Source organism: Caenorhabditis briggsae (genome assembly GCF_000004555.2).
Source record: "Caenorhabditis briggsae complete genome, chrIII, whole genome shotgun sequence".
Classification (NCBI taxonomy): domain Eukaryota; kingdom Metazoa; phylum Nematoda; class Chromadorea; order Rhabditida; family Rhabditidae; genus Caenorhabditis; species Caenorhabditis briggsae.
Window position 1 is genome coordinate 7,830,231 of NC_013490.2, and position 13,377 is coordinate 7,843,607.

General features: G+C 37.5%; 2 protein-coding genes across 2 annotated transcripts; one reads left to right on the plus strand and one right to left on the minus strand.

The window, feature by feature from the left end:
• Window positions 1–1,737: 1,737 nt before the first annotated feature.
• On the minus strand, window positions 1,738–2,107 carry CBG25933 (the record flags this gene model as incomplete). Its single annotated transcript, XM_045244042.1, has 3 exons — window positions 1,738–1,827; window positions 1,889–1,946; window positions 1,992–2,107. The coding sequence occupies 3 exons, from the start codon at window positions 2,105–2,107 to the stop codon at window positions 1,738–1,740; spliced, it is 264 nt and encodes an 87-aa protein (XP_045099854.1).
• Window positions 2,108–4,432: 2,325 nt separating this feature from the next.
• CBG16586 lies at window positions 4,433–10,643 on the plus strand (the record flags this gene model as incomplete). The annotated part of the gene is made up of 14 exons (XM_045244043.1): window positions 4,433–4,516; window positions 4,694–4,762; window positions 4,866–4,911; window positions 4,955–5,077; window positions 7,643–7,797; window positions 8,079–8,182; window positions 8,525–8,681; window positions 8,733–8,886; window positions 8,935–9,257; window positions 9,308–9,397; window positions 9,447–9,584; window positions 9,631–9,729; window positions 9,862–9,941; window positions 10,616–10,643. 14 exons carry the CDS (start codon window positions 4,433–4,435, stop codon window positions 10,641–10,643), a joined length of 1,650 nt encoding a protein of 549 aa, XP_045096009.1.
• Window positions 10,644–13,377: the final 2,734 nt, after the last annotated feature.

A 13,377-nucleotide genomic window follows, 5' to 3' on the forward strand; every position in this document is an offset into this window, starting at 1 on the left:
TCTCTTCCCACGGAGCCCCCAATTTGTGCCTCATTCTCCTTCTCCTATCTCCACGAGTCTTCTGGAGCACACACACACAATTTGTGCTCGTCGAGCCGGACATAAATTACGCTCCGCCCTCTAGGGTTCGAACCTTCTACCCAACATTTTGGAATAGGACGTTTCAAGTGAATAATTTGCAAAATTACTTTCGTTCTCTCTCAAAAATTTCCTTTTCAAAAGTGTGAGATACTCGTGATATAGGTTAAGTATTTCTCATGATCATACCTCTTTTTTGTCGGCTGGAGATTAATTTAAAGGATCATACGTCTAGGTATTTTGGGATTAGAATGTTTTTGGTCATCAGAATAAATTGATTGTTCTTATAAAATGAAGTTGTGGCTCTCAAAACGCGCCGAAGGCGCGCCAGCCAGGCAAGTAACAATATTTTCTGTTAGCCTCAAAACACAAATTTAAAACTGAAAATTCTTGAATTTTTTATCTGAAAATTCATTCCATAACACATACACACTCAGATGTTTTGCTTGAATCCATTTGACATGTTCCTTTCAAACTCAGTCACATACACACAACTTCTCTTTCACATCACAAGAAGATTTTCAGAGAGAAAAATCGTGTCTTCTTTTTTTCTTAGCGCTCCTTCTCATCTCAAAATTTCATCTCTGAACGTTCTTTTTTGTTCGCCTTTCCCTATTTCATTTTTTTGCTCTCCCACCCATTCTACGACTCCTCGTCATTTCTTTTTCATTTTCATTCGCCTCATTGGCTTTTACCCTACACACTTTATCCGGCCAAAACTTTTCGGTCCTTTCTACCTTTTTTCTCATTCTTTTCCACTCATTTCGAGCAACACCCGAATTTCGGAGCAGCATGATTTATGGTTTACCAGGATATTGTTCAAAAACTAATTACTTCGAACGGGTCTAGACGTTTTTTAGGAAGAGGAAAATAGAAAAAAACAGAAGAAGCAAAAAAGAAAATTTCATCAGTTGAAAAAAACGCCCTCGGGCTACGGAAAATTGGTTGGGATGTTGTGACAAAATTTATTTGAAGAGCACAAGTTCCGCGTTTTTCGAATGAGATTCATACCACATTTTGGAATATATATTGGAAAACGAATTTTCGCGTTGTTTAGAGTCTTCATTTTGGAATCCTTAGTGTAATTTTCAAGCTCAGAATAAGACTTTTTTCTCATTTTTTTAAATTTTATCTGATTTTCACTGGATTTCATTGTTTAATGAATTTTTCTGTGATTTGTCGGATTAAAAAAGTTAAAAATCAATGAAATTTATGGAAAAATCGAAAAAAAATCGGCTAGAAAATAATTACGAACGGTGATTAATTTTAAATGTGCATTTGAGAATTTGGCTACCGGACCTTAGCTCCGCCTATTGTCGAATTTTCGGCCGCAACGCGCATTGAAATTACTCGGTAAATGTGGGCAACTTATTCCCCAACTCTGGGCAGCCTTTGTCCCAACTCCAGGCAACTTCTAGCATTTCATAGGTCAAACGCTGCCCAGCTGTAGAACGGCTTTTGCCCAGCGTCTGCCCACTTGTAGACAGCCCGCTCTGGCCCCTCCTTTCGCGCTGTTCTGCTTCTTCAAGATTTGCTAGCTTTGCTAAACAGCATTCATTTTATTTGAGGAATTAAAAGAAGTAACAGAAAAGGGTGAAAAATCGAAAAGGAAAACAGAAAAAGTAAAAAACTTAGAAAAAACAATTCGATCAGCGACAATTATAAGTTTATCTTTGCCTCCCAGTTATCGGTATCTTCAACTCCGAGCTTCGATTTGTACAGCTTCCATGCCAGATGAATGGAGCATTCCTATCGTTTCTGCAAAATCATGGAAGTTTAGTTTTGATGTAAAGAGTATGAGTTATCTCACCTTGCAATTTACAAGAATCCCATTCTGCTGGTCAAAGTGATAAGTTTGAAGAAGTTGCCTGAAAAATATCTAGTTTTTATAGAAAAAGTTTGTAGAAACTCGCACATGAATTGCATGACGAACAAGCTTGTCGGCTGACTCGTAAGAATTTCGACGTCGAACGATTTCTTTGCAAGCTTCCTCGTACGGATACGGCAATCCTTTGACAAACTGTTCCATTATATCGTCTTTCTAATCGTTCGTAATTGGGTTCTCATAAATGTCTTCTTCTTTCTCTTGTTGAATGTTCCGTTTCGTCGAAGGCTCTAAAATTGAGTCAATGTGAGACTTAATTTAGAAAAAAATTCATACCTCCTGGGTGGGATACTTCTGATAGGATTTCGTAGATGTCTCATCTTGCTAACTGATATTCCATCTCTGAAAATGAAACATTAAAAAACTCATTCTATTCTATGCTCACAATGGCTTCTCGTTTTTTTTTTTCGCTTGCCCCGATTCCACTCATCGATGACACTCATCCTCCTGTTCCTTCGTTGAAAACTGAAAAAAAGGATAAGAAATTGACAGTGTTTGAAAAAATTTAGAGATAATCGTAAGAAAATTAATAGAAAACGTATGAAAAATATGTTTAAAACTTATAACCGTTAAAAATCATCGCAACCTTCTGAGCTTCTGCTCAGCGTCTGCCCACCCTTTGCCCCTCTGCGCGCCGTTGGACTATTGCCCTACTTCTGCCCAGCCTTGGATCAAAGTCGGCCCGCAGTTCTTCTGCCCCAAAGTTCACCCAACTTCTGCCCCAAAGTTCACCCAACTTCTGCCCCAAAGTTGCCCACATTTACAGAGTAGATCATATAAATTTTTCTACTGATTTCAGTGAAAACCTAAGATTTTTGTGATTCGATGAACCCCTACTCATTCAAATTGAGAAATAGCGGATCTTTTCGAAAAAATTCTTTCCACCAGATTTGAGATTTTACATTGTCTATTATTTTTATTACTCACCTTCTTCCACCATCATATTCTTCATCCACAATTACTCTTGTTATGTAACTAAGTGTTTTTCTTATTGTTTTTTCCTATTTTTCTATATATTTTTTCTCTCATAACCCTGAAGCTTTTCTTCTCCCTTGGTCAACGCCTACTTTTTAGTTCCTATTTTTATTCTAAAAAACAAACTTATTTGATTAAAAAAAACGGAAATTCATTTTCTTCTCTATTTGTCCTAAGTAAAATGAGCCGTTTTGCCGTTTTCTATGAATATCTAAATATGACCTCTCCTCTCGCTCATTTTCCCAAAAAAAACGTTATTTTTAGCGGGGTTTCGTATTAGAATGTATATTCATTCTCGCCAACTATCATCTCATTTTCCACAATCTCTATTTTTGGTTTTGCTTCACCTCTTCTTCTTTTTCTTCTTCTCACAATTATCCTACCTACGCATTACTGGCGTCATTCTCGAAAAAAAAGAAAATCATTGGGTGATTAAATTGATTCAAATTTCCACCCACAACAACTCTTATTTATTTCTGACTTAATTTCGTTTTTGAGGTCAGTATATTTTGGAGGTGGAAGGGAAATAATCATAGATCTGAAAATCTAGATGATGGAGGCTGGAAGAGTCATGCGAACGAACGTACTTGCTCGTAAACAAAGAGCGAGTTAGACAAGAGAGTGAACTTTTTCTCTGAAATTCAAGAGAAATTTTTAATCCAGCCGCTTGTATCTTTTTCGTTTGATAGCAAATGAATGGAATTTTATTTGATTAGTTTTTGTATTTATCCAATATGTACGGACACTCTAACAGAAGGCCAATTTATACTTGAACTTTGAGCTGAATTATCTCAATTTCTATGAGAGATAACAAAACTTTGTCAACTGATAAAATATTGGCGATTTTATGATAAGCATTGTGTGGCTCTCTTTTTGGTATCTTTTACAGGAAGTGAGATATGTGGCCTCCAAGTTGATTGTTTAGGTTGCGTTCTTTTAGCGTTTACATTGAAGATTTTCAACTCTATCGTCAATCTTAACGTTAACCGCTTCACGCTTTTGTGATCTTACATTTTGTGAGGTCTCTTCGAAACCAAACAGCACCACAAAATACATTAAAATAACCGAAAGAATCTCATGAAATATTCAAAAAGAACAATTTTACCTGTGTGGTTCCTCTCGACACCTCAATGTGTTATTTATAGGATATTTTCCGGTCCGTTTAACCACTCATCCTTTTCAACCCACACGGAAATATCACCTCTTCTTCTATCTCTGTCTATCTCATCATTCTTTTGCCCTCATGAGCATGTCAAACCGGTGAGCCCTCAACCTGACAACTGTTTGATTTTTGTCTTTCCTCATCTCTCTTCTGTCTTTTCTTGTCTCAAACGAATCTAGAACAAAAAAGTGGGGAGAAGCACCAACCAAAAGTCATCATTCCTGTGTTAAAGCTATCAAGTTTCCCAATTTAATTTATTGATCCATTTCTTAATCCATGATCGACATTCCTCTGATTCATTGAATTTCAGAGCTCCATCACTGACTCATATCATGGCGGATGCCACATCGCCGTTCAACGTTTCGATTCTCGATAATTCGACAGCGAAACTGAGCGAAATGGTTGACTCTGGTTGGGTAAGTGGGTCATGGCTTCTGATTGTTTATCAATTGATTTTGTTGTCAACAACAAGATTTCAAAAGCACCAGACATTAGATTTCTTAAGATACCATTAAATATTTGAAACTGACAGTTTTTGTGGATTCTAGTCGATGACCAATTGAATCATAATCACGGATCCTTATCAATTTCAGAACGTACTAGCGTCGACCAGTGTTCAAGCGTTCAACGGAGCAATGGACGTCCTGGAGGAGTCTTATCCGGTGAGTTCTTTTGCCACGTCATCATAATCTCGGAAGAGCAACGGATTAAACTGTCTCTTCTACTTTTTCTGACTGAAAATATTCTATGAGTTTTTACTTTCAGCTATGCAAAAAGATGCTTGACCACAATAAATTATTCCCTGAACGAGGTGAGTTTTTATTCTATAACTTCTTCTAGATTAGAAGTTTCAGACCCAAATGACACCAGGATTTGGTGTAATGCCACTTATGATACAGTACTATGTTGGCCACCGACGCCTGCGAATTCGTCGGTGACACTACAATGTCCGCATATGAAAGGATTAGACCCTAACAGTGAGTCCTTTATCTTCATTTGTTAGATTTTCCAGTGGTTACTGTAGTTTTGAAGAAAAGCTACAGTAATCCGTAGAGAACCCCTTTACGAATGAGCTGTTTTTCTTTTTTTCTTGATTTTGAATCAAGCGAAAAAAAACAAATTGACCGAGAAAAAAATGGAAGAGTGACTAACGCTGGTGGCTGACGGTTTTTGGTAGAACGCATGGTGTCTTTTTATGTGTTAAGATAATTTTTGAACAAAAAAAATCAACTAAAAAGTAAAAATTAGCATGAAGAACCTTGATTTGAAAACCCCTCGACCCTCCCTCCGATTGCTTGGCTTTTTCTATGTGGAATGTGCAAGATTCTGAAAATCAAAAAAGGCTCTCAATTTTAATGCTTCTTTCTGTTGAACATGTTGGCCGAATCGTCCCAATTGTTAATTTTTTGGCTTCACAAGCAGATTCTTTGTGAAAAAAAAACTCAATTCAAAAATTACAAAACTCAATAAAAGAAATTTTTTCCCCTATGTTTATGTTATCAAACTAACCCCGCATTTATATATTCATTTCTTTCCCCATGTTCAATCTTTTGAAACAATTCGAACTGGCTCAGTTTGGAAATTGTGAGAAGTTCATTTTGAAATTTCAGAATTTAACTAAAATATCATGTTTCCTTTATTGGACCGTATCTATGTCATAATATCTGGAACCTTACACAGGGTAACGGCTGCGCATGGTATATGCCTAGGCGCGCATATAGGATGCTATGTGTGCTCATAATAATTCCGTGGGTAGCGCGTACGCGCTATATGCGTCGACGCTGGGCACGACAGGTCGCCGGTGGGCGCACCCATATAGCATCCATATACCATGCACGCTTTTCCCATGAAAGGGGCAGTCCACCAACGACACTTCGTTATTACGCTAGTGCGCCTTGTTTAGCAAAATTTTTCATTGCCGATCTTGATCAATTTTTCGATCATATGGACCATGTTTCCTGTTTGTTTATCATTCGCAATCGGATCGGATACGGAGTTCGCAAACGGATAGAATATTGAGAAATACGAAATAATGTGCTGTGGTTTTCTGAAAACGGGTCGCGTGCGGTCCGTATACGGTTCCTATTTCAACCGAATGAAGGTTGGTTGGTAAGTTTTCCGATTATTACGAAGTAAACGTAGAAAAAAATCCGAGAAACTCAAATATATCGAAAACAAAATTCATAATTTTTCTTGCTGTGAGAAAATTCTGTGAAAACTGGAAAAATGGTCACTCCGGAAAATCTGAAGGGGAAAATGAACGATATTGGAAGATCTGAACAAAATCACATCCTATTACAACTATAGTTAGATGAACTAATCAATATATGAGATATCCATCCCCAATACGACCTGAAATTGTAGACGAAATATGGACGCGGCACGCCCGATCTCGATGGCGCGTGCGCGCATATAGCGTACTTACTATATGCGCGCAAACGGTGTACCTATGTCGTCCATATGAGGCGCCGCGCCAACGCATATACCATGCGCAGCCGTTACCCTGTGTATAGTTACTGTATTTTTTCTAATAGAAGCCCACTCAAACTGTCAACTTTGAGTTCAATTATCTCAATTTCTGTGAAAGATATAAACAATTTGTCAATTAATAAATTATCAATCATAATATCACCAATATTTTATCAGTTGACACATTTTTGATATCTGTCACAAAAAGCGAGATTATTGAACTCTAAGTTTACAGTTAGGTTTGGCGTTCTATTACAGTAAATAAGTGAATTGGAGCCAGATGAAGGTCTACTAGAGGAATTTTTAATACTTTTTCTGAACTTCTCACGATTTTCTCATTTAGAAATTTGCTGTAAAATTTTCCTCATTTTCTAGCGATTGAGCTTATCGCCGTTTTGTTCCAACCTAACCCAAAAATTTCCCAAAAAAAAATCGATAATGGATGGCTTCACCCCCTCCCTAACGATCTACCCCCTCGTATACTTATCTCGAAACAACATTTAATTTTTCATTTCACCTATTTCTTCCCCGATGCGATTACAGAAAACATTGTAAAACGATGCGACGAGATGGGACGATGGGCGGGAAAGAAACCGGGTCATTACGAGAATCCGTGGGGATGGACAAACTTCACCGTCTGCTTCAAAATCGACTATGAAGATGTGAAAGTACGAATTCTAGAATGTCGTTCTTCTTTTCAAAAACTTCTATATCTTTCTATCGTTTCCAAAAAACGCATCCAAACTAGACCTATCTCACAAAAACCTAAATATCATTTTTGGTTTATTTTTTGTTTCTATCTCTATCTCGATTTGCCTGAGTTTGCTCTGCTACTACTTTTTTCTTTTCTTTTTTGTTTCTATCCATTTACTATATCTATCCCTAGTTCTCTTCATGTGTACGTCTTCTTATACGTTGCAACGTCTTCTGTCACGTCACACCACACAAAGTACCGTATTCTAACCACACCACACGTCACCAAACACACTTTTTCTTATAAGAGCAATACTTGACACATATTTATCCAATCAACCCACTTCTACGAAACTTTATACCGTAACCTCCAACCACAGAGAACATCACCAAGGACTGCCACGTGTCAGGAGTGTGGTCCGGACGGAATGCAGCCGAAATGGGACCAACCCTTCCCGGATGGACGAATTTTACAATGTGTTACACCGATGAAGTCATTTATATCATGCAGAATCTCAACAACGAATCGTTGACGGTATTTTATATTACATTGTCTCTTCACTTTCTTTTTGAATTTTGTGTTCCTTTCTTTCCGCAATTTCTTTCTCACTCACTCACATTTTTTCACTCACTGGTCTGGTTTTTTGGATTACCTAATTACTTTTCTCAATCGTTCACTTGTCTTCTTTTTCATCTCACCATTTCATTTTTCCATCATCACCCAAACTGTTTGTTTTTTTCATTATAATGGTTTTTGTGCAAATTTTGGATCACCCCTGGATTTGAAATTTTCAGTTCTAAATTCTTTATTTTCAGATTGCACAAGAAGTTGCACGAAATGCAAGGAAATTGGAATTCGTGGGACTTGGATTATCACTAGTCTCGTTGATTTTGGCTATTTCTATATTCTCTTATTTCCGGTGAGTTTCGAAGTTTTGAAATTTGTGTTTTGTTAGTGTTTTCTGAGAATAAAGAGATCGGATAGTCTTGGAATGAGCGGGCCTAATTTCCTAAAATTGCCGTAAACCTGTATTTGAAGAGTTCCTGAAATTGAAGTGCTCTCTTTAATTAAAGGGCTCCTCTATTTGACCTTCTTATGGAAACGCCCCTTTGATTTTCTTTTTTGTTTTGTTCAGAAATTTCACCAAAAAAGATGCCCCACTAATTGAAGTACCCCCTAGAGATCTCACGAAAAGTAGGAGGGCCGGCCCTTCTAATAGAGGTTTTACGATTTTGTCAATTTAGAATTAAAAATTTTTCAGACGTCTCCGAGTCTTCCGAAATCTCCTCCACCTACACTTAATGATAGCAATGCTAATGGTTGTGATTATTCGTTTGGTATTATACATTGATCTGATTTTCACCGGAGACATTGGTCCTCACACGAATACAGCTGAAGGAAAAACGATTAATACAATGGTAACTGTTCCTTGAAAAAAAAATCATCCATGAAAATTTTTTAAATTTCAGCCGATACTATGCGAAGGGATGTTTTTCTTTCTGGAGTATTTCAAAACGGTCACTTTCGCATGGATGTTCCTAGAAGGAGTCTATCTGAACAATCAAATTGCGTTTGGATTTTTCAGAGAGCCAAAACTCTTAATTTATTGCATTGCTGGATACGGTGAGAATTTCAAAATTCGGATTTTCAAACTTTGTGTCTCTGTTTCAGGATGGCCACTGCTTCATACTGGATTTTGGCTAGGCGTGGTGCTTTATAAAAAAGATTTCAAAGTGGAACGATGCTTGGGATCATACTATCTGGAACCGGAGTTTTGGATTTTGGATGGTCCACGAATGTTACAGCTAGTGGTCAACTTGCTCTTCATCTGTAATGTGATCCGAGTGCTGTACAGCAAAGTCAGAGAGTCGAATAACACATCAGAAGCGGGACTGAAAAAGTCAGTGAAGGCTGCGATGATGTTGTTACCGCTTCTGGGTGTTCCAAATATCATGCAGACAATTCCGTTTGCACCGACTAGGGATAATATTATGGTGAGATTGGGTGATACTAATCTACAGAATCCTATATTCTCAACTTTCAGGTGTTTGCTGTATGGACATACACTGCTTCATTCACTTATATGTACCAAGGACTCATGGTTGCTAGTATCTATTGCTTCACGAACAAAGAGGTAAGTTACTCTACAAGTTTGAATTTGAAACTCATCCAAAAGCTTTTAGGTCAACCACGTACTCAAAGCATTCTACGCTCGATACCGACTTTTACACAAATCTCAAAACGAGTTGAGACGAGGTTCAAGGAGTGTTGCATCTCATTATGCAGCCAAGAATGGAACAAGTAATACTAATGCTCAACAGGTAAGATTTCAATCAATAGTGGCTCTACCATCTTTGCAATTTCTAGGCGAACAATGCTGATGAGAATGGAAAACTGTCTCCATTCCCATCACGGAGCAAAAAAGGAAGCGATGACTCCACAACGAAATTGATGAAGGATACTGTGGTGAGTACTCATTTCGAAAAAAAGAAATGTTGCGGTGAGATCACTTAGTTTCGATTGGCTTATACCAGCACAGATCCCCCTACAGCACATCTACAAGCACTTGAAAAGTAGTTTTGTTGAATTTGTTTTCAGATGGAAGAGGAAAAGAATGCCAACAACAATGGATACGGATCGGCTGGCGAGATGACACCTCTTCGAGAAGGGTATGAAGAGTAGTTGAAAGAGAATAGAGAGACCAGATCAATTGGTACGGCTTATTTGCGTATTTTTTGATTTGAAGTTAGCTATAGCTTATAGTTTTAGTTTTTCGTCCGCTTTTGTTCATAGTATTTTTCATAGATTTCTAAATTTCTAAATCTCAAAATTTCGTGAAGTTGGATTTAATCCGATACTGAAAATTTCAATGTTTTGATTTGCTAACAATTTGAGAATTCATCTTCTCATTATTGCCAGACAGTACTTTTCGAAATGGCCTTTTTGGAGTTTTTTGTAATGAGGAAATTTCCAAGCTTTCGGAATCCCACTTTCCATAATCAAAGCGCGAAAAATTGAAAGAAATTTCGATATAGCGAAAAAGTAGAAAAAGTATTTCCGCTCGAGATCGCAAGTCCAAACGCTCAAATTCCGAAGAGGCCCCCGCAAATTCCGAGAAAAAATTCCCGGGAAAACTGGCTGGAGCCTAAAATCCTGACACGGTTTTTTTCTCATGGCCGTATGCATATGTGTAAAAACATTTCGGAAATACCCCCACCGAAATTTCATTCCGAATCACTTTTTTCGGAATTTTCGAACTTCCGAATTTCCTTTCAAACATCACTGATTCTCAGATCAAGTTTCAATTTATCTTTTTAGTAGTTTTTCATATCCTTATCATCAAAATTTTCAGATCAAATCACGCCACAAAGTCTCCGTAATCTCTGAATGACTTCACATCATCAATTTTTCTTCTGCTTGTTAATTTAAACAAAAACGCATTCTCTATCATGTTTTTTTCTTCCTATCTTTCCTTCCACTTGAAACGTTCCATTCTTTTTCTCTCTCTTTTCTCTCCAAAAACCCACACATTTTTTGTTCACTCACACGGGAATCCCGCCTTGTCTCCTATTTGTTGTCAACCCCCCTTCTCACCGTGTCAAATCTCTCTCCTGATTCTGGAAATTCATCTGAATCAAAAAATCCATTCATGGCTATGTAAATTTCGACATATTTTCTTTTTTTCGCTTTTTTTTCTGAAAGAAAACAGTTGTTCCCAGTTGCCAATCCTTTTTGATCATCTCGCTTTTTTCAGGCTTCCCCTTTTTTGTAGATTCATGTTGCCTAGAATTCGCTTTTTGTCTGCATATTTGAAATCTAACAATCTCTCTGTTTCCATTCAAAACCCCCCACAAACATCGATCCATATGTACTAAATTCTTCACCGATCATTTTTCGTTATCCCAGTGATTATCAAACAGAGAAGTCGAGAACTTTTGTCGCACATGAAACGAGAAAAAAAAACTGAAACTGTGTAATTTGTTCACCCCATTTTTTTACCGTTCAAATGAAGAGTTGTGAATTCTAAAAATCTTAAATTTCCTGTAAAACCTGAATTAGAAGGGTCCCTTTAATAAAAAGACCATCCGAAAAGCGCCCGTGTAATACAAGGGCCCCTTTCAAATACAGTGCGTTGCAGGTTCTTACGTCCACCCATGTTTTAGGCCATCACTTGAGAACCAATAGAGCTATCAATTTGATTTTATCAAAATCGGATTCAGCACAAAAAACAACATTGAAGGCGCAGTTTTTGATATTAGATCTTCAAACGTTCTCGAGTTATCTGGAATAGTCTGAAAAAATGCCTTTTGCAACTGTTGCAAGTTTATACGTCCACTTCAAAAATCGGTAGATCGTGGCTTCCAGCGAAGTCGGAGGAGTCGAAATTTTATTCTGTACATCTAAAATCGCTGTAAAAAGCTGTTTTCATTGCGTGTATCTTCATTCTTTGACTTTTTATCATGTCATGGGATCATTTGCCGATTGATGCTGAAAAAGCTTCAATCGGTGCAGTTAGAACAGCTGGATGGACCAAAAAAGCTATCATAAAGCAATTTAATCATTCACACATTCATATTAACTGTTTTTTCTTCAAAAGAACCACGAAAAAAAGCTGGATCAGCTCAAAACCTGAACTTCAGATCCAAACAATCAACCATCACTGTCGTTTCGAACTCGTTGAAGTCGGGTAATGCTATCAACCAGAAGCTGAAATTGAACGTCATTAAGTGAACCGGTTGGAGATGTCCTAAGGATGCTCCAAACACAAAAAGGCAATCATGGTCCCAGATCCGAGACCTACCGACTATCACGAAGTACGTCGCCTTGACTTCGCTCGGAAGAACATCGTACCCAACTGGGGGAATGTGTAAACGGCGATAATTCAGTCAGATGACTTTTCCACATAGAATACATTCAGAATAAGGTTATTTTGATAGATAATGATACACATGTACACCTTCCCTCAGTTTGGTACGATGTTTTTTCGAGCGAAGTCAAGACGACTTTGAGACCGTCGGTAGGTCTCGGATCTGGGTGCATGACTATTCTTTTGATGTTTGAATCATCTTCGAAACATCTCTAACCCGTTAATTTAATGACTTCAAGTTTCAGCTCCTGATTCATACCGTTACACGACTTCAAAGAGTTTAAAATGACAGTAATGGTAGGTAAACAGTCAGTATGACAGTGGGAATAATTTAGTTGCTCGGTGATAGCTTTTTTGGTCCATCCAGCTGCTCTAACTGCGCCGATTGAAGCATTTCCAGCATCAGTCGGCAAAAGATCCCATGACATGATAAAAAGTCGAAGAAAAGAGAAACGCGAATTGAAAACCGCTTTTTACAGTGGTTTCAAATGTACAGAATCAAAATTCTACCCCTTCGTCTTTGCTAGAAGTCATGATCTACCGATCTTTGGAGTGGACGTATAAACTTGCAACGGTTGCAAAAGGCATTTTTTCAGACTTTTCCAGATAACTCGGGTAGTTTTCAAGGTTTCAATACAGAAATTGGCTACTAGATGTAACTTGTGGTCCCAAATCCGATTTTGAAAAGATTAAATTGATTACTCTATTGGTTCTCAAATTATGACCTGAAACTTGGGTGGACGTAAGAACCTGCAACGCACTGTACTGTTGTTCGAAATGTAAATTTTCCGTGCGTTTTCATTAAAAATTATTCCGGAAAATTTACAGAAATTTGTCGACATACAACTTTTGCTCAAATTTGGGGAATTTTATGAATCTTCATGAGTTCGATAAGAAAGTTTGAAATAGAAGGCCTCTCTAATTGAAGGGTCCCTGTAATAGGAAGATCAAATGAGGAAAAATAAATAACAGGAGAACTAGGTGGGAGATCAATAGAAATCTAATAAAATGGACGAGTTAAAGAACAATATGCAGTCATGTTCAAAATATTAACGATCAGGTACGAATTTAAGGTATGATGGATTCTGAGAAACGAATTCGAAGAAATTAGTGAAATAAATATGTTCATCCAGTTGAAATGTACAGGTGATATTGGAATCAAATGATAAGAAAATTAGAAACAGTAGAAAACAAAATTCTATAGAATTTCCGAAAATAAAATTTGAAAAAAATCGGATATGAGTACA